Source organism: Rhinatrema bivittatum, chromosome 2 (assembly GCF_901001135.1).
Source record: "Rhinatrema bivittatum chromosome 2, aRhiBiv1.1, whole genome shotgun sequence".
Lineage (NCBI taxonomy): Eukaryota > Metazoa > Chordata > Amphibia > Gymnophiona > Rhinatrematidae > Rhinatrema > Rhinatrema bivittatum.
Window position 1 is genome coordinate 51,931,265 of NC_042616.1, and position 26,633 is coordinate 51,957,897.

General features: G+C 46.0%; 1 protein-coding gene across 1 annotated transcript in view; it reads left to right on the forward strand.

Moving 5' to 3' along the window:
• LOC115083210 (SCO-spondin-like) overlaps positions 1-26,633 on the forward strand; it is a 508,366-nt gene that overhangs the window by 193,178 nt on the left and 288,555 nt on the right. The window contains exons 51-53 of the mRNA XM_029587016.1: positions 591-732; positions 9,603-9,761; positions 12,826-13,263. Of these exons, the coding sequence (XP_029442876.1) occupies positions 591-732; positions 9,603-9,761; positions 12,826-13,263 (739 nt within the window). The remainder of the gene's footprint in view (positions 1-590; positions 733-9,602; positions 9,762-12,825; positions 13,264-26,633) is intronic.

A 26,633-nucleotide genomic window follows, 5' to 3' on the forward strand; every position in this document is an offset into this window, starting at 1 on the left:
TATCTTTATCTGGATATTCAGAAGCACTTATTCAGCTGGACGTGCCATCGAACATCTAGTTGAAAGTTATCGGGACAGAGCTGCCCAGCTAACTAAATAGTCTTGTTTGGCCGACCAGAGTTACTCAGCAATCCATGGCAAGCCAGTACCGAGTGTCAATGCTGTCAGGCTAAAGTTAAAACCTGGGAACACCCCGAGTGCCTGATTTTATTTGGCATAATTTTGTGCAGGCAACAATTTGCCCAGAGAAAATGTAGTTGGTCAGCGTGGCGTTACTTTTAACTGTGAAGGTTTGTCCGGCTGTCTTCCACTTAGCTTAATGACTGCTGCACTATATAATGATTCATATTGTATGAGTACAAGGTGTCGAGATAACATCTGTCTTTCTCTCTCAGACACACATAACTTTCTTTTTCTTTCTGTTTTTGGGCACAAAGCTTTCTCCAGTCCTAGGCAATGTCACCCCCACCCATTCCTGCTGGGCTGCAGCAGGCTTGCAGTGCCCTCACCCAGTGGCATTCTGCAGGTGTAGGGGGACAGAAATATTCCCTCTCAAACCAGATTTTCCTCTTCTCTGTTTGCCCCCTCAGATTTTTGAGGCGAATCTGGACAGCGACACGCCGGTGAGACGAGAGCTGGGCCGCACTCTGCTGACTCGCTTCCTGCGCATTTTGCCTGTGGAATATCACCGGAGCGTTTACCTGCGGGCAGAGGTGCTGGGCTGCCCCTGGGGTAAGCTGGAGGCCAGGCCCTTTATAACTTAATGATCAGCACTGCTGGTTTAAAGAGGGATGATGGGAAAAGATCCAAAGGTACTCGTTAAGGTGAGAGGAAGATAAGAATTCCCTGTACGTACCCGGATCAGATGGGAAAAGATCCAAAGGTACTCGTTAAGGTGAGAGGAAGATGAGAATTAAAGTTAGAGGGCACTGAAAGATGAAGCAGGAGAACTCCTGGTGTGTGTGACAGTACGGAGTTCTGGTAGCCGTACTGTTCCTGGAGAAAACTGCAGCCTTTGTAGTTTGTAAAATCAACACAGAGGCTGGTGGCTCTTTATAAACCAGCAGATATATGGAAGCATAAGCTTTCAAGCACATCATAAGAACATAAGAAATTGCCACGCTGGGTCAGACCAAGGGTCCATTAAGCCCAGCATCCTGTTTCCAACAGTGACCAATCCAGGCCATAAGGACCTGGCAATTACCCAAACACTAAGAAGATCCCATGCTACTGATGCAATTAATAGCAGTGGCTATTCCCTAAGTAAACTTGATTAATAGCAGTGAATGGACTTCTCCTCCAAGAACTTATCCAATCCTTTTTTAAACACAGCTACAGTAACTGCACTAACCACATCCTCTGGCAACAAATTCCAGAGTTTAATTGTGCGTTGAGTGAAAAAGAATTTTCTGCCATCAGCCTGTGTTTCCATAAATCTGTTAGTTTATGAGGTGCCGCCAGCCTCTGTGTCCTTTTTGCTATTTCAGTTTTGCACGGTGTCCCCTCTGGAAGTGTTGTAGGTTGTGATACCTTTTAAATACCCAACAAAAAAAATATGATGCAGAACTTGGCGTTGTTTGCTGCCAAGTGGGATTTGAGACGCCACCATATAAACTGACTACAGCGCAATCCTTACTCCGTTGAAGGTTGAAAGAAGTCATCCTGTATTCCCCCTGATGCAGTCATAAATGACAACCTTCTACCCATACACCACTGTATTCCAGTGTACCTTAATTGTGCACCCACAAATTCAAATCAATCGTATCACTGGTCACTAATTCATATGAATAAGTTTTTGCCAAGTATATGTAGGCCCCTCACTCTAAGGGTCTGTCAAATCTCACAGACTTCCAAATTGGTACGAGGCCACCTTGCTTTAATTATAACATCATTTTTTTAAAGGTTTTACTTTTTATATTAAAACTTCCCCATGTCAGTCAGTTCAATAATCACTTTAACCACGTTCAATCATCGCTTTCATAACACCAAAGTTGTTATGAGCGCGCGCGGGCGCGGTCGTCTCGGGCGGGTGGTGAGCCCTTGGGCCACGGCAGGACTCAAGGAGGAGCCCCAAGCCACACCGTGGGAGGTGAGCTGAGCAGGCATGGTGAGCCAGGCAGGCAGGAACAGAAGCAGGGAGTCCGACCCTCAGCCGGACCTGCATGCCCATGGTAGCCAACACAGGGAAGTTGACTAATGAACGGTCCTCCGACTGTTCCCGGCCCTTTCGGACCTGCCGCAGGGAACGGCAATGGGCAGCAGGCCGGACAGAGGTGAGGGCAGACAGAGTCCTTAAACAGAAGACATCAGATGGGGCAGAAGCAGGCTGAAGCAAGACGGAGACATCAGGACAAGGGCTGAAGCGAGACACAGGAAAGATCCAGGCGAGCAGGAACTCCGATGCTGGGATACTCACATCCGAAGCCCCCTCGGCTGGCAGAAGCTCAAGAGCCCATGGGACGAATCCCTCCTGTTGGCCACTCCAGGGCCCAACAGGACAGAAGGCTCAGGAACCAGACGAGGACGTAGGTCAAGGCAGAGACAGGAAGACATCCGGGCAAGGGCTGAAGCAGACACTGTAGACAAGGCTGGACGGAAACATGGCACTGTCCATCAGGGCGCCCTACTCAGCCCACCCGTGGGACTGAGTCGCGGACCACCCTGTCCCAGACGCGCCCTACACAGCCCAGGAAGGCTGGTCGCGGACCACGCTGAGAAGGAGGGTGCAGGGAAACTCCAGGCGAACAGGAACTCCGATGCTGGGATACTCACATCCGAAGTCCTTACGGCTGGCAGGCACAGGAACAAACATCTAGGCAGAGACACAGGACAGGAACCCATCAAGGCATAGGCGAAACCAGGGGACCTGGATCGGCAAAGTTACAGACGACTGTAGAGCCCGATCCGGAGGCCCGGTGCAAATGAACAGACAGTCCTTAAATACTGGAGGTAGAAGGCAACTCCCTGGGAGGAGCTTGCCAGGACCGCCCACCGCTGGTCCTATAACTAGGGTAGAGAGCTGCGGGCCAGCCCCTAGGGAAGGGTGTCGCCCAACAGGAAGTCCAAACGCTGAGGCATGCAAGCCACAGGCACAGCTAGGCCTCTCAGGCCCTGGAGCAAGTCCCGGATGGAACACAGGCGAGGCCCTGGCTTCAAGGCGGCCTCTGGAGGAAGGTAAGAGACCTCCTGTAGCGCAGCAGCAGGGGGGATCGCAACATCGCTTTCATAACACCAAAGTTAAAAGATACGAGAGGAACAATCACTACTCATCTGCTCCAATTTTGGCTGATCTCCCTCTCCCCGACACGCGCGTGTTTCGAACCAAAAGTTCTGCTTCAGGGGGATTTCCTTCTGTATCTGTTGATTAAACGATTTTCCCAACTTCAAAACCGCGATTTGCCTTCTTCAGTTTCTTTCTTCTTGTCTCTTCTTGGCATCTTTTAACGTATCTTAATTTTCCAGCGGCCCCATTGCGCCGCCTCTGTATTTAAAATGGCATCCCGTCAAAAGTGAACCTCTTATAGCCCGGACCGGAACCTACGTCATCACGGGCAGTCTCCCTTCACGTCCGACGCCCCTTTTTTTCATATACACAATCACCACGGGTATTCCCATTCGATTACATCACATGTTATATCTCTTATTGTTGCAGTTGATGTGAGCGCTTCTTATTCCTCATCATCTTCTCCTTATTCAGAATCGGGTCAGACAGGCGACTAGCAGTCCTCTGACACGTCCGCATCGACGTCACCGGGTAATTACATCCGGGTATTCTCAAAAGAATCCTCGATCTTCAAACATTGATCCCCATCTAGATTTCCTAATACCCGATCATAAATGGCATGATCGGCGATCTTCTACCCTTATGCATGTCTCAGTATTTTAATATCATCAGCGTCCTTCTTCACTTAGGGTGCTAATGTCAAACACTCTGAACGCACCTCGTCCACCGGCAGAGCACTCCATTACTCTCCAGTGTCACTCAGTCTTCACTGTAGACTTCACATCCAATTTACTACAAAACTTGAGATACTAACAACTTTTTCTGGCGGAACTCAACCCACAGAGCAAGTCTAAATCAGGGAGTACCAATTTATCTTTTCATTCAACCCTGCCGGGTCCATTGTGTTTAGCCAGTAAATCCAAAACTGTTCCCGCATATTTAAGCGAGCTTGAATATCCCCACCACGTGGGCCACATTGCACCTGTTCCAGAACTAGCCATTTAAGGTCTACAAAGTTATGTTGTAAAGTAATACAGTGTTGTACCAATGGGGCTGTAATTTTCCCAGTTTTGATGCAGCTTCTATGCTCAATGAGCCTGGTTCTAATCTTCCGTTTGGTACGCCCAATGTACAGAAGATTACATGGACATTGTATAGCATATATGACTTTTTCAGATTCACAGTTGGTGAGTACGTTTAATTTCAGGACCTTGTCTGAGTTTGGTACTTGCCACTGGCTCCCTTTCAATGCCAGTGCGCACATGTCACAGTGACCACACTCCTGGTGGCCCCCTGTTGGCTGGGGCATGCTTGTCGATACGAAGGTGGATTTCACCACCATGTCTCTGATATTTTGGCCCCTAAAAAATGCAAACCTTGGTCCCGTTTGAAAAATAGAATGTAAGGTCAATATATGCCAGTGTGACTTAATGATATTCATCACTGTATTAGCTTGTTTGCAATATTGGAGAGTGCATGTGGACTTCTGTGAGAATGGACGTTGTTGGTATTGTAAGAGTAATGTTCTATTAGTGTATAACGCCCTCTTATATGCTTTCTTCACAATTGTGTTGGGATACCCACGTTGGGAAAATCTTGCTATTAGATCTGGCGCTTGTGCCCTAAACTCTCCTACCGATGAACAAATCCGCCTTAACCGCAAGAATTGAGAAATGGGGAGTCCATTCTTTAAACCCAAGGGATGATCACTAGAATATCTTAGATAGTTGTTTCGATCTGTTTTCTTCCTATACAGAGTGGGTTTGATGTGGTCTTCATCGCGTTGAATCAGAATATCTAAAAATGCAATCGACTGCCGATCAACGTGTGCTGTGAATTGTAGATTATTGTCAATTGTATTAATCCATGTTAAGAACATCTGCAATTTGTCTTCCGATGACCCCCAGATGAGAAATATGTCATCTATATATCTCTTGTAAATTATGATGTATTGGAACCAGTGAGACTTGTACAATTTATGAACCTCAAAATCCACCATATATAAGTTTGCAATGTCGGGGGCAACTGTGGCCCCCATTGCCACCCCTTTCACTTGAAGATACAATGTGTCATCAAATTTGAAGAAGTTCCTGAATAATACTAATTCTAGAAGACCCAATAAAAAACCTGAGGGAACCGAATGGGGACGAGGGCGGGACTGAAAAATCTTCTTCAGTAGATCAAATGCTTCCCGTTGTGGGATATTGGTGTATAGAGCGGTCACATCAAGGGTGACCAACCAATATTCTTCCGGTAAATCTGATACTTCATCCAAGATTCGAAGCATGTGGGATGTATCTTGTAAAAATGAACGGGCCTCTTTCACATACGGCTTCAAAAAGAAATCAAGAAACATTGACAAAGGTTCTAATATTGAGCCTTTACTAGAGACTATAGGACGTCCAGGGGGGACCCTAACATCTTTATGTACTTTCGGGAGGGTATATAATACCGGGACCACCGGTTGTTAGACCCTCAACGCCCGAGCTTCTCTGGAGGTAATATATCCTTCTTGAAAGCCTTTCTCAACAAGCTCCTCGATAATGTGTTGTAGCTCATCTGTTGGATCACTCAATAAAATTTGATAATACTCACTTTGATTTAATTGACGGTGTATCTCAAGTACATAATCCTCTGTATTTTGAATCACGATAGCTCCACCTTTATCCGCAGGTTTTACTGTGACGTGTGGGTTAGCTGCAAGTTGTTTAATAGCATGATATTGATTATATGACCAGTCTGATGCTCTGGAATAGCCCATCATCTGGCCTTGCTCTTCCGACTGACCCACATCTCTTAAAACTAACTGCATAAATGTAGCTATTGCAGGATCAATAGGGCCTGGCGGTATCCAAGTGGATCGTGGGGCTATAATAGAGTGATCGTGAGTTACCTGATCTTTAAAAAACAGCTGTAGTTGCAATCTTCTGAAAAAACGATGTAAATCGATCCTGGTTTTGAATGAATTATATTTACAGAAAGGGATATAGGATAATCCCTTATCTAACGCCTCTAGCATAGTCTCAGATAACTCGACTTTCGAGATGTTTATTACTCCAATGTCCTGTTGTTTTACTCCCGTCCTTAAAAATTCTGTTGATTGCGGTACTGTGACCGTGTTGTTGGACCTTGCCAATTGGAAGATCTCGTCCCTCTGTGCCCTCTGTACGGTCTTGGATAATTGGACTCCTTGTTTGTCCCTAAAAAAGGAGCCGATTGTGTTGTGTTGGACTTTTTTCTTTCCTCTTCACTCCCACTATGACTCGAATCATCCGATGAGTCTTGGAACGTGACATGAGGACGCCTTCTAGTTTCTTTTCTATTCTTCCAAAAATAGATGTTATCATTTTAATATAAAAAGTAAAACCTTTAAAAAAAATGATGTTATAATTAAAGCAAGGTGGCCTCGTACCAATTTAGGAGTCTGTGAGATTTGACAGACCCTTAGAGTGAGGGGCCTACATATACTTGGCAAAAACTTATTCATATGAATTAGTGACCAGTGATACGATTGATTTGAATTTGTGGCAGTCATAAATGGTCGATGATGAAAGATTCAAGTGCTGTGGCTGAGTTGATTTTACAGGCATAAAAATTATAAAACTATTTAAAAAAAGAGAGCACAAAAAGAAAGTTCAGAATTCACAAGTATTAATGTTTACTGTTTGACCAATGATTAAACAAAGGCAAGGAAGGCTGTGTTTGGCCAGTGGTGCCTATTATGAATGGTCATTAAGCAGCATTGAATGATACATGGGGGATCTTTTCACTTTATCAACAGTTATACACGAGCTATCCAGACCTCACATGATTCTTTGTCCTACCTCTTTGTGCCACTGATTCCTTCTATGATCCTGATCTCATTGTTAATCCCAGCTCTGCCAATGATTCCTTTAATGACCCTGATCCTCAGTGTTAATCTCTGCTCTCTGTGTGACCCTGAGTGAGTTACTTTATTTCCCTGTGCCTCATTTCTAATCCTTGCAAGTCATTTTCGGGTCAGTTTTCAATGGGATCTAGGTGGTTAAGTAAGGATGTAGCCAGTTAGATCAAAGCCTTTGAAAACTGTCTGAGCTGAGCAGCTAAATGTAATCATCCAAGTTTCAGTAAGCAGCTAAATTTAGGAGTTCAAAATGTGGGCAGGCCCAAGGGTGGGCTTAGGTTGGGGGTAGAAAGGAAGCTAATGATGATTTTCAGTGCCAGCTACCTAACTTGCAGGCCGATACAGTAAGGAGCGGTAGGAAGAGCTGCGTTAAGTGCCGGGCGCACCCGCGGTTGCCGCACGCAGAGGTCCGGCTCACCTACCGCTCGATCCTGTATGTAAATAGCTTGCAAATGCAAGCTGCGTCCAAGAAGCGTCCGTGAAGTGTTAGGTCCGCGCAACCCATTTTACTGTATAGAGCGCTATACAGTATCCTGGGTGCGCTGGCCTAACGCTTCACGGACACGCTGGTACCTGTCATTTCAAATGTCATTTGAAATGACAGGTACCAGGAAGTGGACGGCTCTCCTACGCTCAGGATTGCCAGTCCTCTCTCCCCTCCTCCCGAAGCAAGGCGCAGAGAGGGGGGAGAGAGGACTGGCAGTGTAAAGCAACGAAGCGACTTACTCTTCTTGCAGCCCCCCTCCGGAGACGGACATCGGCGGAGACGGACTGCGGCTCCCCTGCCTCCCGGAGGCAGCTGCCGGCGAAGATGGATGCCTGCACGGGCGAAAGCGGCCCCTGTGCGTGCAATTGGGCCGCTCAAGGCGTGACGTCACGACATTTGACGTCACGACGTTTGGCGTCACATCTTGAGCGGCCCAATTGCACGCACAGGGGCCGCTTTTGCCCGTGCAGGCATCCATCTTCGCCGGCAGCTGCCTCCGGGAGGCAGGGGAGCCGCGGTCCGTCTCCGCCGATGTCCGTCTCCGGAGGGGGCTGCAAGAAGAGTAAGTCGCTTCGTTGCTTTACACTGCCAGTCCTCTCTCCCCTCCTCCCGAAGCAAGGCTGCTTTACTTGGGGTTTGCCTTTAAAAAGTATCATTGCATAGATACAAACGCTGACATGGTGCACAGGAGGGATTTGATTGCGGCCACCTCACATTTCTCTTGCTCTCTATGCCTTCCTCCCCTGAAGCCCCTTCTCCAACACACAGTTACATCATGGGCTGAATGCATAATTATTAGAAGTGCGGAGTAATTTGGTGTCTGTTAACCTTTTCAGGAGCAGCATATTCTGCGTCATTGCCACAGGCCACGAGTGACCCAGACCCCCTCACCCCCTTCCTTATTGCCATTTTAAACTTTTTTCTTTCACTCATGGCTCCCTCCAATCTCCGAGTATATCCAGGAATCAGGTTTATTTAACCCAGCGATGATTGAGGGGTGACTCGAAAGTCGTATTTGTGTGCATAAATGGGGGGGGAGGGAGGTTATAAAGCGGGCAATGATCAGTCATGTTTCATCTCAACTAGGGCTAGGAGATGAGGTAATGGGCTTAATCTGCAGCAGGGGGAGATGTTTAGGCTGGATGATATTAATATAGCCTCTGTCACAATCAGCTTTTGGGCACGGGAGCCCACGGGGAGGGTCACAGACTGGGTTTGGGGAGGTGAGGCCTGCTCGCTGCCAACGGGGGAAGTTCGAGTGCCGCGGTGGGGAGTGTATGGGTGCCACCTCGGCCCTGTGCGATGGGAAAGCCAACTGCAAGGACTTCTTGGATGAAGAAGAAAGTGGTAGGTTTGGAGTTTCACCCTAGGATTTACTTGCAGAGTAGACATACAACAGGTGGGGATATTATAGCGTCCCCGTGATAGTGCTATATGAATCCAGGGTGCTCAGATGGTAATGGGGAGTATATCAGTTTCTCCTACCAGTACCATCCTATGTGGTAAAATCCCAGATCTGCAGTATTACTGAAGGGATTTGATGATATCCCAAATGTGAACTAAGCTGGCAAACTGTGCTGTGAACTTGGAGAGCCCTCTCTGTTCCTGTGGTCAGCACTCAGTGTGGGCCCTGATACGAGGCTCTGATGCAGAATATATAAAGCTCTTCTGGCCAGGGGCTTTGTGACAGTGCAGTGCTGTTTCCTATGGGACTCTCTACGTGGACGAGGGATATGAAGATGAATTCTTATTATTACGAAGGAGGCGCTGGGCCTTGCTGTCCTACAAGAGAAGAAAGTGTTTTTAGCAGGGAATACAAGGCTGGGAGTAGAGCGGGAGAATGACAGAAGTAGATGGGATGGAAGGGACCTAGCGGTGAAAGAATGAAGAGTGAAGCTCTGCAGACTTGGGTCTTAGAGACGGGGAAGGGGTGCAGTAATTCTACATGAAGGTCTTCCCTATGGCTGCATCCTCTTTAGCTGTCTTTTCTTTTTTTTTTTCTTCCCAAGGGACCACCTTGCCCCCTCTGACCAGGCACCCATCAGCAGTGACTGGGGGGACAGTGTTTCCACCAGAAGGGCTCCCTGGGACAGCCAATGAGAGCAGTGAGGCCAAATCCGAGGACAAAACGCTCACCCTCATATATCCAACCACAGGAGCTCAGGGAGGTGAGTGACCACCATCTCAGACAGATTCACTGCTAGGGACCATGGGACCAGAGGCACAGAAGTAAATACTCCATCTTCTCCCCACCCTTCAAGAAGGACGTGGAGGAGTCAGAGAAACTTCTCCAGAGGAGAGAGCATTAAAAATAACATGAGGTCTAGATGACCTATGACGAAAAGAATCAGGTTTGTTTAACCCAGCGATGTCTGAGGTAGAGTTTGTGTGCATAAATACTTAGATGGGTTATAAAGTGGGAAGCTCTCTGTGTTGTCAGTATCAATAAAAGCTTCTCCGTTAAGTAATATGAATACGTTGCAAAAGCTTGAGCTGCTTGCCCTTCAGTCCCTCCCATCGCAGCCTCCGGCTGAAACACAGGTCTGTGGCGGAGGGTGGGGGAACTCAGTGATTTGTGTCACTATTTTGAACCTTGCTTATTTGAAGGTCTTGAATAGACGTTGTGCGGTCCGTATTCAAAAGCTATTTTGATGGATAATGCAATAGTTATCTGTTTAAATGGCTCTCTCGGCTATACTTAGCCCTTATCCGGCTAAATTCTAGCGGGGTAACTAGTTCCCTGGCTAGACTTTAGTTGGAGAAAAAGGGGCATTTCCAGGGCATTCCGGGGAGGGGCTGAGATATCCGGCTAATCCAGCCGAATGTCGGGTGCGTCTGGTTTGCTTAGCCACATAACTTTCAGATCTTTAGACCGTTTCAGATCTTTTCAAGATATCCAGTTAAGTAGCGTGTTATCTGGCCACATAAGGCCGCATAGCTAAAAGAATTTACCTGGCTATTTTCAAAGATAGCTGGTTAGGTGTTTTTGTTATCTAGCTATACATAGACAGATGACTTTAGGCTGGGATATTCAGGAGGATATTCCTCCCATTGAATATACGTGACAAGTTATCCGGCTAACTGTAGATGGATAACCTGTCCGCTAAACGGCCTACTGAATATAGAACTCTGTATTCATGATTAATATCTGCCTTGGCAATTGGGGTGGACAACTCGTAACTTTTCACTCGCATCACTCAGTGTTGCTGATTTATTGGATGTGTGAAAATCTACTCTCTTTTATTTATTTATTTATTTATTTATTTATTTAAACATTTTTCTATACTGTCGCTAAGTTATATACCATCGCAACAGTTTACAAATAGGCACATAGACTAAGGTAAGTAAATGTAGGATATCGTACATTCTAACAGGTGCCAATAAAGTTCGGTTACAATTTCATAAATAAAATCATTATTTGAATAATGTTGGTCAAGTCCAGGTATATTATTGAGTTACTATCGCTTTGAGACATTACTTTATTTAATTTTAAACATTTTTATATACCGTCATTAGTTGTGGACATCATGCCGGTTTACATCAAAACTGGTAAAGTATGGAAATTACATATTAACAGGGAATTAGAAACTGGGAGGAGGGTAAATAATTAAATAGGATAGACGAGAAATAACAATAACATTTAAGAAGAAATACTTCTTAAATGTAGGATTGAGTAAATTCATTCTCATCTGCATTACCCTGTACTTTCATTCTCTATCCTCCACACTCTTTAGTGAAGGCTTTTTTAAAGAGCCATGTTTTTAAATTTTTCTTAAAAGTTTTGAGATTATTCTGTAATCTGAGTTCGGGTGGCATCGTGTTCCATAGTATGGGCCCAGCCAATGATAAAGCCCTTTCTCTCACTTGGGTTAATTTTGCTGACTTTACTGAAGGGATTGTTAGTAGTGCTTTGTTTGCTGAGCGGAGGTTTTTTTGTGGAACGTGTACTCGTAAGGCTGTGTTTAGCCAGTCTGCTTCTTTATCATATATTAGTTTGTGTATGGTGCATAAGGCTTTGTATTTTATCCTGTGTTCGATGGGTAACCAATGTAGTCAGTGCTAGAAAAGATAAGTGTTTGCAATACTGTTCTGAAGTGGGCAGGTGTGAGTAATGGTTTCAATCTTCTGACTACTACTACTGGTTCTCCCTTTGGCTTATAAAGTGGACGGTGATCAGCCATGTTTCATCTCCACTAGAGACGGGATATTTATTATTTATTTAGAATCTTTTATATTCTGCTACTTCCCTATTCTGCTACTTCCAGGTGTCAGCCCAGTGCGGATTACAATAGAACATTCGTAAAACACACTTTTCAATACATAACGCAATAATACAAGACGGCCATAAACAACTAGAATGCTAAATTGGAGATTAGGTGACCAAGGTGAAGGCAGAAGGTAAAAATAAAAGCAGGATGTCAAGAATAGAGAAGCCCCAAGGAGGTGGTGGGGTGATGAGGACTCCCTAGTTCAAGGGAAGGAGGGAGGAAAGAGTTTTTGAGTGGGAGAGTGAAAACAGCAAGAGAGAGGCCGGAGGTAAAGGAGCATGAATGGAAGAGGAAGAGAGAGGAAAGAACAAGAGAGACGCACAGGAAGAGCAATACCGTGCTGAAAAAAGTGAGCGATGAGAAGAAATAAGGAGATCTAAATATCTTTATGGGGAGGGAGGGAGTGGAGAGAGGGACATGGAGGGATACCTAAGTCCCAAATAAATGACAGAAAAATGGAGTCTTCCCAAGGGCAGCTCAACGTGGGGCATTCGTAATATCTGTGATTATAGAGGCCCCGCTGAAGACCCAGCACACAGCATCCTTCAGGGTTACGGTGACTGGGTGTAGGGCAAGCAATCCCCATGATGTACCTGGTTTACTGTGCTTAATCTGGCATAATTCGCTGATCAGATATTGCATTGTTCCATTAATCTTTGCATAGGATATGTTATAATTAAGATACAGCGTTCCAGAGAGAGGGATCTTTGGCATTTGGCCTACTTTAACTTTCCTTATTTGAACGATAATGTGGTATGTCTTGTAGTTCATTTTCCACTCATTCGTTTTCACTGATAAGATATTATAATTCATTGAAGTAGCACAAGCTTGGAGTAACTATAGCTAATGCTCCAGTCTGCCTAATGTATGTATAGAATTCATGCTTCTATTCACTGCACACTGCTTTAGGGCTTTATAAATGTTGACTGATTTGTAATCTTCTCCAACATTCTCTCGGGACCAGGGACAGCTACCATGGTATCCTGGTCTACTGGAGAGCCAGGAGTGGATCAAGGAGCACGAGTCACGGGAACTCCAGGAATAGCGACTTCCAAGCCTGGCCATAAAGCAACAGAAGAATCTGGGACAGGAATTACGGGTGAGCCGGGAATTCCAACGGAGTTTGAAGCCAGTGGAAAACCTGGAATTAGAATCACAGAAAAACCCGGAGAGAGCAGGAAGCCATCTGTTCCTGTCCCGTTCGCAACAGAACATCCAGGGCATACAGTTCCTGGTGTAACAGAAGTTTTGGAAACAACTGCACCAGGCATGGCTCGGATTACATCTGGTGTCAGGGTTTCCACGTCGGAAGGTGATGGGAAACATGGATTTACAGGAGAACCTGGAGTATATACTGGCATGTACCAGACTGGCATACCTGGACTAGCCACTACAGTTATTGGTAAGGATGAATCATCAGTAAGTTGTGTGATAAGGGTGGATGGCATTCCATTGCCAACAATTTTGTCTGCTTAAATGTAGCAGCATGAGATCTAGGGTTGACTTGGTTTCTGCTTTAACCGAGTCTGCATTATAGAAACATTATTTATTGACTTTACAGGCTGGATTTTTTAAAGCATTTACACTTCCCTGTACGTACCCGGATCAGTCCAGACTGCTGGGTTTTGTCTCCCTTCCAGCAGATGGAGACAGAGAAAAACTTGTAAAGCACCTCCTCTTAACCTGGTTTGCTACCTGCATCTCCTCAGTATTTCTTTGTCTCCAGTAGATGGAGGTGGTGCAAAACCTGCGGTCTGCACTTTTTTCTTAGGTGTAGGCTAATCTTAAAAAAAAAAAAAAAAAAAACAGACAAGGAGGAAATATACATTAGTGGCAGTAGAGAGAGTAAAGTTTTTTACCAAAAAAAAAAAGTAAACAGAAACAGCAAGGGAAAGGTTTTTGCAGATCAAGCAGTACAGCAGATCCAGCCTCCCAGGGGGTAGGCAGGAATCAGGGGAGACTATTCTTCCTGGTAGGGTAGGCCTGAGGGTCCCCCAAGTAAAGTGCCTAGATCTCAAGACCCCCAGGGGTCTTTGCAGGTAAAAAAGCTTTGGGGCTCTTCTCTTCCTGGGTCTGGAGCCCCCGTATCTGACCCAATGGGAGAAGGCCAGGCAGATGCATCCCTGGCTCTTCCACCCCTCCCTGGGGGGGGACCCGGACGAAGACCTTGGGAAGGCAGCTCCTCTGGAAGGTGATGATCCTGATGTAGTCCGCCTGTTTCACAAGGAGGAATTGGACCCGCTTATTCAGTGGGTCTTTGTGGAGCTCGGTGTGGACCTTCCTCAAGAGGCACTTCCTCAAGGCTCGGTAGACCCGGTCTTAGCTGGGTTGCGGGGTCCCTCCCGCACATTTCCTCTTCATCCCATGCTCCAACAGTTGATGACTCGTGAGTGGGATGTTCCGGATACAGGCCTCCGAGTGGGGCGTGTCGTGGAAAAATTGTACCCATTGCGGAAAAGCATCTCACCACCCTAGCAGCATCGCATATCGCAGGCATGGACAACGTGCAGGTGGATTTCTTGAGTTGACAATGGATCGATCCCCGGGGAGTGGAAACTATCCGAAGTGGCGATGGCTCTCATCACCCGCAGGTGGGGCTTCCCCCATCTGGACTTGATGGCAACTCAGAGGAATGCCAAGGCCTCCCACTTTTTCAGTCACAGACGGGAACACGGGGCAGAAGGGATCGACGCCTTGGTTCTTCCGTGGCCGATCAAGATTCTTCTTTATGTCTTCCCTCCGTGGCCGCTGGTCGAAAAAGTGTTACGCTGCATAGAGGTCCACCCAGGGAAGGTAATCCTGGTAGCTCCAGAATGGCCTCAGCATCCATGGTTCGCAGACATGGTCAACCTCGCAGTGGACGGTCCCCTCAGATTGGGTCATCTCCCCCTTTTGCTACATCAAGGCCCTGTATTTTTCGATCAGGTGAATCGCTTTTGTCTAGCGGCCTGGCTTTTGAGCAGAGGTGATTGAGGAAGAAAGGTTATCAGGAGGACATTATTACTACCCTTCTATGAGCGCGCAAACCTTCTACCTCGTTGATGTATATTCGGGTATGGAATGTATATTCGGGTATGGAAGGTTATGGTGTAAGGAGCAGGGGGTCCTTCCGTGCCATTCTTCCATGCCACAGATTTTGGCTTTTACACAGAAAGGCTTGGCTAATAGATAGGGAGGAATAGATAGCTTGAATAGTCCTGGAGTCTCCACATTTCTGGAAGACTCCATGGATAGTATTCAGACTAGAGCAACATTATTGATTTCCTTTTCATTGAAAAGGGATAAAGACTTATTTTTCTCAAAATATTTTCAAAATAAAGATTTTATATTTTGCGGGCAAAAAATAATAGTATTTCCTGATGTCTCCCGCGCAACACAAGCGCGAAGGAAACAGTTTCTTGTTCTTAAGAAACAGGCTCTTGAAATAGGAGCAAGTTTCTTTCTAAAATCCCCCTGCAAATGTCATGTAATATTTCAGAATAATAAGTTCATTTTCACAGATCTCACACACTTGGAGCGATTTTTAAAGGATAAATCCCAGAAATATAGTGATGTTGTTGGAGATAGGGTTGCATAAGAAAGTAGACATCCAGCAGTAGGAACTTCCTTCTCCCCCTAGATGTGGGCTAGAATATAAGAGTATTATTATGTATTGAAAATTGAATATGGTAATTGTTTTCTGGAAATTCCTGGATTATTACATTTGTTGTTTAAATGTTATAAATCAATAGAAAGGCTTGGCTAAAGGATTGTCTTTTAATTCCCTTCGGGTCCAGGTGGCAGCCTTAGGTTGTCTTCTAGGCAAACTTAATGGCAGTTCCCTAGCGGCACATCCCAGTGTGGTCGATTTCCTTTGAGGAGCGAAACATTTGAATCCTCTAGTCCGGTCGGTCTGTCCATCTCGGAGCCTGAATTTAATACTTAGAGTCTTCTGTGACGTTCCTTTTGAGACTCTTAAACGGGTTACCTTAAAGGACCTCACCCTAAAGATGGTGTTTCTGGTAGCTATTTGCTCAGCTCGCAGGATGTCTGTGCTTCAAGCCCTTTCTTGTCAGGAGCCTTTTCTATGCTTTTCGGATTCGGGGGGGTCTCTCTTAGGACCTTTCTTTCCTTTTTGCTGAAGGTGGTTTCATTGTTCCACCTGAATCAGTGTGTGGAGCTTCCGGCGTTTTCGAGCATCGATTCGGCTGCGCCACATGCTAGGGAGTTAAGACGTCTCAATGTCAGGAGGGTTCTTCTGCGCTGTTTGGAGATCACAAATTCTTTCCGTGTTTCGGACCATTTATTTGTCTTATGGAATGGTGCGAGGAAAGGACAGCAAGCTTCTAAGGTGACTATAGCCTGGTGGCTGAAGGAGGCTATCTTGTCGGCTTACATTTGTCGGGGCCGGCCGTTTCCTGAGGGTTTGAAAGTGCATTCGCTATGCGCTCAGGCCTCCTCTTGGGCTGAGTGTCAGTCGGGGTTGCCGCAGGAGATTTGCAGGGCGGCGACATGGAAGACGCTACACACTTTTGCTCGTCACTACCGTTTGGACGTTCCAGCTCCAGACGATGGCAATTTTGGCAGCGGTATTCTTTGAGCAGGCCTCTCATCGTCCAACCCGGGGTAGGGAAGCAGTCTGGACTGATCCGGGTACGTACAGGGAAAGGAAAATTAGTTCTTACCTGATAATTTTTGTTCCTGTAGTACCACGGATCAGTCCAGACACCCTCCCTTGTATTGAGAGTCCACTCTGATATTTATTTTCTACTGAAGAAATCTTATTGAAGAAACCAAAAGAAGGCTTCATGTTTATTTGATTATATTACTCAGTTCAATAGTTTTCTGGTTTGGTTTTTTGCTTGATCTACAAATTTCTACATTTTTGCTGCACTATTATCCTCCAAGTTATTTCTGCTTTGATACTGTTTATACTGAGGAGATGCAGGTAGCACACTAGGTTAAGAGGGGGTGCTTTACAAGCTTTTCTCTGTCTCCATCTGCTGGAAGGGAGGCAAACCCCAGCAGTCTGGACTATTCGTGGTACTACAGGAAACGAAAATTATCAGGTAAGAACTAATTTTCCTATATAAAACCAATACTGAAATCTGATGGTTTTCTATCTGTGGTTTCTTTGGTGGCCTTGATTAATGTAATTCACTTTATACAGGCCTAACAGTTTCTATAATGAGGGTGCTACTGCTGGTCTAAAATATGGTGCTCATCTGATAGTCGGTGCTTCTCTCTGTTATCACATTAGACCAATTTTGAAATTGTTGCACTAGCTTCCAGTTAATAGAAGAGGAAAATTTAAAATCTTAGTATTAGTGCTTAAAACGTTGCATAGCGAGTTTCCATCTCGTAGTAGTGCTGCACTGAAGAAATATGTATCTGTTCGTCAACTGAGATCACAGTGGGCTAATCTTATTTATTTAGTTAGTTATTTATTAAATATTTGTATATGGCATATCATAATTTCTAGGCGGTTTCCAAATTTTACATCCATAAAATCATAATTATAAAACAGAAACACATAATAAAACAGCATTAGACAATCAAAACAAACTACAATAAAACATAAACCAAATTAAATCAATCAAATAAAACATAAACCTCAATAAAAGAACTCATCATAGAGACTACTCACTGCTCATCTTTTAAAATGCAAATGACATTGACATCAACTGTAACATTTGCCTGCAATGCATAACAGACAACCAAAATTAATTCAATAGTTGATCAAGCCTTACTAGGACGCATTTAGACTCCTTTGCCAGAAACAGACAGTAAAAGCACACATTTCCTAGGATGTAGACAGATGGACTCAGGTCCAGTGGGTTATGCTCCCCTGCCAGAAGATGGAGATGGAGCAAGTGACAGCACAGTATATATATTCCTGCAGTGACACCAGCCTCCCAGTATTCTCCATCTCCAGCAGATGGTGGATGTGCATCTTCTATAGGGATTGCTTCAGATTTTGGAAGGAGAATTTTAAAATAGAAAAAGAAAAGCCCCGCTCTCCTTTAGTGAAATCAGATGGTCCCTCCCCCAGTGGAGAAATCCTGAGGTGATTTCCATGGTCCCTCAGATGTGTGCCTTGGCTGGTGGCTGGGTTTTCCGGTGTGGACTTAGCTGATTTACAGCTTAAAGGCAGAAGTTGCAGAGGCCAAGCGCAGTGGTGACAGCACATGCCCTCTTCCCTCACAGCCGGAGACCATCTCTGTACTCAGCCAGTAAGGGATGAGCTCGGTAAGTTTAAAAAAAAAAAAAAAAAGAATTACGTGAAGGTAGAGACAGTGTAGAGGGGTTTACAGGACATCCTCCAGTCTCCATGCTCGGTGCGCCATTCCAACATCAGTTCCCACTCCTGTGGGGGTTAGGGGAATTGGGCAGCCTGGCGGATTGAGCGGCCCTGTGGGCAAGGCCCTGCAGTTAGGTTTTTGCCTGAGCACTGTGTAGTAGGCTGCGGCGACATTTTCGCGCGCTTCTGTATGTGCTTTACTGCCCTCTATAGGACGTCGGTGTGCGCAGTGCGTTGGCTCTGCACACACATTGTGTGCTCAGTTTTGGCCAAGCCTTTTGCACGCTCAAATTTTTAAGCACTGGTTGTGCGCCCAGGCCTTGACACACAGTTTGTGAATGTGTTTTTTGGCGGTGCTTACTCTTGGGGGTGCCTCATTTTTGTGTACATAAATTTTGTGCACTTGAATTTTTTTGGTGCAAGCTGGCTGGACAAACATTCTTCATCACCTGTGCACTGATGGCGCCGTTGAGCAAGAAGCCTAAGCACCTTTCTCTCTGTGTTGCCTGTTATATTTGGGCATCTCAGCCTGACGAGTCTTCTAACCTGTGTCAGCACTGTTTAGAGGCTCAGGGAGAATTGTCTTCCTCTGATTTTGCTAAGCCTGGATCCTCCCAGCCTGATGATGATCTGGTTAAAGATCTGTCTGGGTCTACACTGGCTCTTAGAACGTCCTTGACTGGTTCCTCCGCAGGAAATGGCAGTTCAGTGGCCCCACTCCAGTTCCTTCTGGGTTTGGCCTGGACCCAGCTGCTTTTTCCTGGGTGGAGTTTTTTCAAGGTTTGCAATCCTTTCTTCAGGTGCAGTCCTCAGCTTTGCCCTCTCCTGTCAGGTTGGACCCTCAGCCAGTGGCCTCTCCCTCTTCCAGTCCTATGTTTAAGTGTTGGAGCATGCCTTGATTTGCTGTGAGCAATCTTGACAGGAACCTGGATGGCGCTGATGATGAGGCAGATCCTGATTCTCTGGAAGATGGGGAAAATTCCTCCAGGACTGGAACCATATCAGACCATGTTGTGGTTCTTTCATAGAGATGAACTGCCGGCCCTGGTTTCCCAGACCTTGAAGATGCTGGGTGTCCCTGGTTCAGATTTCATGTCTGAACCGAAGAAGAATCCCATTTTGATTTCCTTGCATAAAGCCTCTTGTTTTTTCCCTGTTTTGGACGCCATTCAGGAATTGATTGATCTTGAATGGGGTGCCCCAGAGGCAAATTTCAAAGGGGGTCAGACTCTGGAAGGCCTGTACCCCTCTGGATCCAGCGGTGAGGAAGCATTTGCATTTTCCCAAAGTTGAGGTGCTGGTCTGTGCCATCTCTAAGTGGACGACTATCCCTGTGGAGGGAGGAGCGCCCCTGAAAGATGTGCATGATAGAAGGATTGAGTCTATCCTTAAGCAAGCCTTTGAGGTAGTGGCAATGACTTTACAGACAGCTTCTTGTTGCGTCCTAGTGGCATGATCTTGTCTGCTTCTCTCTCAAGAAGTTGATGATTCTGGAATGAATTCCAGAGTGGTTATGGAACCCGCTGCCACCTTTTTAGCTGATGTGGGCTGTAATTTGGTCCATACCTTGGCCAGAGGAGTGGCTTTAGTGTTAGCTGTCAGGCGTCAACTATGGTTGCGAAAGTGGTCAGCTGATGCAGTCTCCAAAGCTAATCTTACAAAAATGCCTTTTAAAGGCTCACTTTTGTTTGAGAACGAGTTGAAGAAATTGGCCAGTAAGTGGGGTGAATCTCTGGTTCCTCGGTTGCTGAAGGATAAGAAGCAGTTGCATCGCCCCTCTGGTATATGGGTCATCTCTGGGGTTCCAAGCACTTTCATCCTTCCAGAGGGCTGGCCTTCCAGAGGACATGGCCTTTCAGTAGGTCTCAGTCCTTTTGTCCCAGACAGCCCAAGAGAGGAGCGGGATTGGGTGGTGGATCCTTCCGAGCTTCTCAATGAGAGTTTGTTGACCCACCTTTGGGAACAAGAGATAGGGGGGACATGTCTCTCTCTTTTATCAGAGGTGGGCCGAGATCACATTGGACCAGTGGGTTCTGGAGGTGATATGAGAAGGATATGCGCTGGAATTTCACAGTATTCCTCGGGATGTGCTCATGGTGTCTCCTTGCACACTCCCTGCAGAAGAAGCAGGCAGTGGAATCTACGTTTCAAAGGCTGCTCTGTCTGAGGGCTATGGTTCTAGTGCCTATGTCTCAAGAAAGTATGGGGCGATATTCCATTTATTTTGTTGTGCCCAAGAAGGAGGGCTCCTTTCGTCCCATCCTTGATTTTGAAAGTGTCAACCATCATTTGAGGGTGACTCATTTTGCATGGAAACCTTATGCTCAGTGATAATGGCTGTGCAGTTGGGGAGATTTCTGACCTCCCTGGATCTGTCTGAGGCCTACCTTCATATTCCCATCCATTTGGAGCACCAATGTTTTCTGCATTTTGCGGTGCTGGGGCATCATTATCAGTTTTGGGCGCTGCTTTCTGGCCTAGCCACCGTTCCCAGAACATTTTCCAAGGTCATGGTGGTAGTTGTTATGAACCTTGCCCGCGGGCTTCTCCTGCGAGCAGGTCCCTCACCTTGCTGCTTGCTGTTCCCGATGTGGCCAGACGCTGCCGACGTCAGGCCTTCTACTCGGCCGGAGCTGCCGACTCAGTTGGGCTCTTGCAGCCTGGAGGCCGCCTATCAAGTTCCTCTTCTCAGCGGCGGGAGCCGTGGACTTCGGGCTTCCTCCCCGGCACAGCAGGCCTGCGGCAGTAATTCTTCGTGGCTGAAGCCACCGCCGACATCGTAGTCATCTTCGCGGCCGGAGGCGCCAGTCCTCGGGCTTGCCTGGCGGCCGGAGCCACTGCTGACGTCGGGGCCTGCTCCTCGTCCCAGCCCTGCTTCTTCTGCGACGACTTTGGTGCAGGGCCACTGTCCTCGGTCCTGCACAGCTTCCTGTTCCTGCTCCTAGGTGCGCGGCCGCGCCTCCCTGCTAGATTTAAAGGGCCCACGGCCGGATATGCCCTGGGCCCCACCTAAGGACTGTTTCCTTTATCAGCCCTATAAAAGGACTGCTCCTGCATTCCATCTTTGCCTTGCACCGGAGTTACTTCTCTCCTGGAAGTTCCTGTCTTCCAGCGCTCCGTCAGGTCCTTCTCGTTCATCGTTGGAGCTCCATGTCTTGTCTGCTTCTTGTGCCATGTCTTCGTCTCCTGAGGTCCTCGTCCAGGTCTCCTGATGTCTCGTTTCCCGATGTCTCACTTCCTGATGTTCCAGGTTTCCTGATGTTCTTCTCCAGTGCCTTTCAAGTTCTCCTGTGCTCTTGAGCCTTCTTGTCCTGCTAGCTCCATGGTTCTCCGGGTGACACATCTCCATCATTGGAATTGCCTGCAGCTGGATTTGTTTCCTGTGCTCCTGAGCCTTCATGACCTGCCAGCTCCTGTGGTTCTTTAGATGGCATCGGCTCCGTCATCAGAGTCTCGCCTCGGCTGGATTCCTTCCTGCGCTCGTCCCGCTCTCCATGTGGTCCATGACCAGTCTCCTCAGGCTGTGTAGGGCATACAGTGGGACAGGGTGGTCCGTGACCAGTCCTGCGGGTGGACTGTGTAGGGCGCACTGAGAGACAGTGCCAATGTCTACCTTCCCAGCTTCTCATCTCATCTAGAGTCTTCCAAGCTCCTTGTCTCGTCAAGAGTCTTCCACGATCCTCATCCATTTCCAGTGTCTCCACGTCTTTGTGTCTCAAGGCCTCCATCTGCCCTCATCCTCAGTCCGGCCTGCTGCTCCATGCCGATCCTATGCAGCAGGTCCGAAAGGGCTGGGAACGGTTGGAGGACTGTTCATCTACCAACATCAGCTTGTTGGCTCTGGGAGCATGCAGGTCTGGCAGAGGGTAAGATCTTGTCTCTGCCATGCTGGGACACACCACCAACCCTTGGTTTGGTCCTAGATTCATCTGGGGTCAGGCCAAGGCCCAAGGGCACAAGAAAAACTTTCTATAACAGTAGTAGCAGCGGCATTGAGAAGAGATGGGTTCCTGGTATACCCGTATTTGGATAACTGGCTGATTTGAGCCAAGTCTCAGGAAGAGAGCTGCCTGCCTACCCGCAAGGTGATCTCCTTGTTGCAGGAGCTCAGTTGGGTGGTGAACCTGGCCAAGAACAGTCTTCATCCATCTCAGTCATTGAAATATCTGGGTGTTCAGTTCGACATGGGGCAGGAAAAGGTTTTCCTGCCAGAAGTTCGGATTCAGAAATTGATGTCACCACTGCATCAGTTGGTGAGCACTATATGCCCGACAGTGTGGTCCTATCTACAGATGCTTGGTTTGATGGCAGCAACCCCGGAAGTGGTGCTGTGGGCGAGGGTTCATATGCGTCCTTTTTAGCACTCACTGCTGTCTCGTTGGAACCCACAGTCTCAGGACTATTTGGTTCAGCTCCACTTGCGGATGGAAATCTGCTATCGCCTCCAGTGGTGGTTGCAGGAGGCACATCTGAGAAAGGGTGTTTCCTTGACCTTCCCGAACTGGTTGATACTCATGACAGATGCAAATCTCCAGGGTTGGGGAACTCTCTGTCGGGAGCTGACGGCCTAAGGGTGTTGAAATGCCAAAGAGTCCCTCTGGAACATCAATCGCCTGGAAGTCCAGGCGGTTCAGTTAGCACTGAAGGAACTAAAAAATGAAATTTCGGGGGAACCAAGGTGGCTGCCGACTTGTAAAGACGCATAAGCTGCAGCTCCCGGTCCTCGGAAGAAAATTTCGAGCTTATTTACTTGAAAATATTATCTTGAAAGAACAAAATGCCTCACACGAAGAGGAAAGCTTGAGTAAGAGACTTTACCTCGACTCCGGAGCAAGACTCCCGACAACCGCGGATTGAAGCTGCTTTCGCGAGGACGCCGATGTAGACGCCGGTAGAAGTCTCTGGGGTCAGCAAGGAGCAGCTGCTGAGCCCCCTGACATTAGAGACCTCGCTAAGCCCGGGTGCACCAACTATTCCTGATCCACCAACGGGGCGGTCTGGCTATGTGAATAGCTTGCCAGATGAGAGTGGGAACCAGAGAAGAGAGGGGGAACTCTCTTCTGTGAACCCTGGGGAACCGGGTTCCAGGACCCATGTTCAAACAGCGCAACATCGCACGGAACATCGCAAGAGTGGAGAAGGCCTTACAGAGGTAGGAATGGTGAAGGAGAACAATATAACTCTATTCAAGTCCTACTCCAACCCTCGCTCTTTCTTTGGAAGAGATTAGAAATATATTATTGGTGATGCAGAAGTCCATAAACTCATTATCGGTAACTGTTCAAGAAGCGATAAAAAAAAACTCAGGAAGAAAAAATGATCAATATGGAGAAACAACTTGGAGTAATGGAAGTTAAAGTAAAAGAAATTGAGAATATGCAAATAAATTTAATAAAGTCAGAAAAAATGTTTGAAAATAAAATGGAAATTTTTGAAAACCAGGCTAAAAGAGCGAATTTGAGAATTTTTAATTTCCCTAAAACTAAATTAATGGCACCAATGGATTTATTTAAGTTATCTCTTAAATATATTAAAATCCAAATCTGAAGAAATTCCTGCGATATCAACGATGTATTATCTACCTCAGAGGCCATTGCAAGGAGATATGCCTAGAGTGGAAAATCATCAAGAAGAAAATTTGAACTTATCTGACTTTCTCGAAAAATCTTTTGAGATGGATATAAGTTTAAGAGCAACTTTATTTGTGCAGTTCTCTTTTTTGACCGAAAGAGATAAAGTTTTGAAATGTTATTTTCGTTACCAGAAGTTAAAGTTTTATGGTCATCCAATTCAAATCTTTCCGGATATTGCACGAATAACACAATCTAAGAGAAAAAAATTTCTTGCTATGAGGGGGGAAGTGACAAATAGGGGAGCTAAGTTTATTTTGCGATTTCCCTGTCGTTGCATTTTGCTTTGTGGTGACACTAAATATGTATTTAACGATCCAATGCAACTTCGTGCTTATTTAGATTCTTCTTCGTGATCCTAAATAACCTCTTTAAGGAATGTTGTAATGTAGAATAGTCGAGTCACTGGTTACAAGTCTCACATGTTTGATTTAAACGAATTTCTTAAAATGTATCTGCTATATTTTCTCCTCTTGGTTTCTCATATTACCTTTCAAATAGTCAATGTGTGCATGACCAGATACCATCAATAGGAATATATCTTGGGAATTTTCTTTGTTTTAATTTTGTTATTTGGTTTTTTTGCAATCACATTGTATACATTCCTGTTAAAATGTTAAAAATGCAATAAAATATAAATTAAAAAAAATGAAATTTCTGATCTATTAGTTAAAATTTGTAACCTATCATTAAAATTATCCATTGTACCTGAAGACTGGAGTGTGGCCAGTGTAACCCCAAAATTTAAAAAAGGCTCCAGGGGCGATCGGGATAACTATAGACCAGTGGGCCTGACTTCAGTGCCGGGAAAAATAGTGGAAACTATTCTCAAGATCAAAATCATAGAGCACATAGAAAGACATGGTTTAATGGAACACAGTCAACAAGGATTTACCCAAGGGAAGTCTTGCCTAACAAATCTACTTCAATTTTTTGAAGGGGTTAATAAACATGTGGATAAAGGTAAACCGGTAGATGTAGTGTATTTGGATTTTCAGACGGTATTTGACAAAGTCCCTCATGAGAGGCTTCTAAGAAAAACTAAAAAGTCATGGGATAGGAGGCGATGTACTTTCATGGATTACAAACTGGTTAAAAGACAGGAAACAGAGAGTAGGATTAAATAGTCAATTTTCTCAATGGAAAAGGGTAAACAGTGGAGTGCCTCAGGGATCTGTACTTGGACCGGTGCTTTTTAATATATATATAAATGATCTGGAAAGAAATATGATTAGTGAGGTTATCAAATTTGCGGATGATACAAAATTATTCAGAGTAGTTAAATCACAAGCGGATTGTGATATATTACAGGAGGACCTTGCAAGACTGGAAGATTGGGCATCCAAATGGCAGATGAAATTTAATGTGGACAAGTGCAAGGTGTTGCATATAGGGAAAAATAACCCTTACTGTAGTTACACGATGTTAGGTTCCATATTAGGAGCTACCACCCAGGAAAAAGTTCTAGGCATCATTGTGGCTAATACTTTAAAATCGTCGGCTCAGTGTTCTGCAGCAGTCAAAAAAGCAAACAGAATGTTAGGAATTATTAGGAAGGGAATGGTTAATAAAATGGAAAATGTCATAATGCCTCTGTATCACTCCATGGTGAGACCCACCTTGAATACTATGTACAATTCTGGTAGTTGCGATGGAGAAGGTACAAAGAAGGGCAACCAAAATGATAAAGGGGATGGAACAGCTCCCCTATGAGGAAAGGCTGAAGATGTTAGGGCTGTTCAGCTTGGTGAAGAGACGGCTGAGGGGGGATATGATAGAAGTGTTTAAGATCATGAGAGGTCTTGAACGAGTAGATGTGAATCGGTTCTTTACACTTTCGAATAATAGAAGGACTAGGGGGCATTCCATGAAGTTAGCAAGTAGCACATTTAAGACTAATCGGAGAAAATTCTTTTTCACTAAGTGCACCATTAAGCTCTGGAATTTGTTGCCAGAGGATGTGGTTAGTGCAGTTAGTGTATCTGGGTTCAAAAAAGGTTTGGATAAGTTCTTGGAGGAGAAGTCCATTAACGGCTATTAATCAAGTTTACTTAGGGAATAGCCACTGCTATTAATTGCATCAGTAGCATGGGATCTTCTTAGTGTTTGGGTAATTGCCAGGTTCTTGTGGCCTGGTTTGGTCTCTGTTGGAAACAGGATGCTGGGCTTGATGGACCCTTGTCTGACCTAGCATGGCACTTTCTTATGTTCTTAAGCTTAACCGGAGCTTAACCGGAACTTTTGGCCAGCTTGGGGGGGCCTCCTGACCCCCCCAGGCTGGCCAAAAGTTCCGGTTGTGTCCAACGAGGGTCCCGGAGCGAACGCGCGGGGAATCACGTGACATCCGCGTCACGTCGGAGTGACGCGGTCGTCACGTGATTCGCCGCGCGTTCGCTCCGGGACACAACCGGACACAACCGGAACTTTTGGCCAGCTTGGGGGGGGCCTCCTGACCCCCCCAAGCTGGCCAAAAGTTCCAGTTGTGTCCAACGAGGGTCCCGGAGCGAACACGCGGGGAATCACGTGACGTCCGTGTCACTCCGACGTGACGCCGACGTCACGTGCTCCTCGCAAAGGAATACAGAAATGGCGTCCTGACTCTCCACTGGACCACCAGGGAGTTTTGGTAAATCTTGGGGGGGGATTAAGGAGGGTGAGGGGTTTAAATTTTTATTTAGGATCAACAATCGCGATTTCCAACGTATTCAACATAGCTATGTTGAATAAGTTGGAAATCCGATCGTTTTCGCCTCATCACTTTTTTAAGTTAAAAAAAAAAATTACGTTGCGTTTTACATATGCGTTCAAAACGAATGCACACTCCTAGGATATTCTTCTGTCATGATTGCTGCCTTGCTTCGC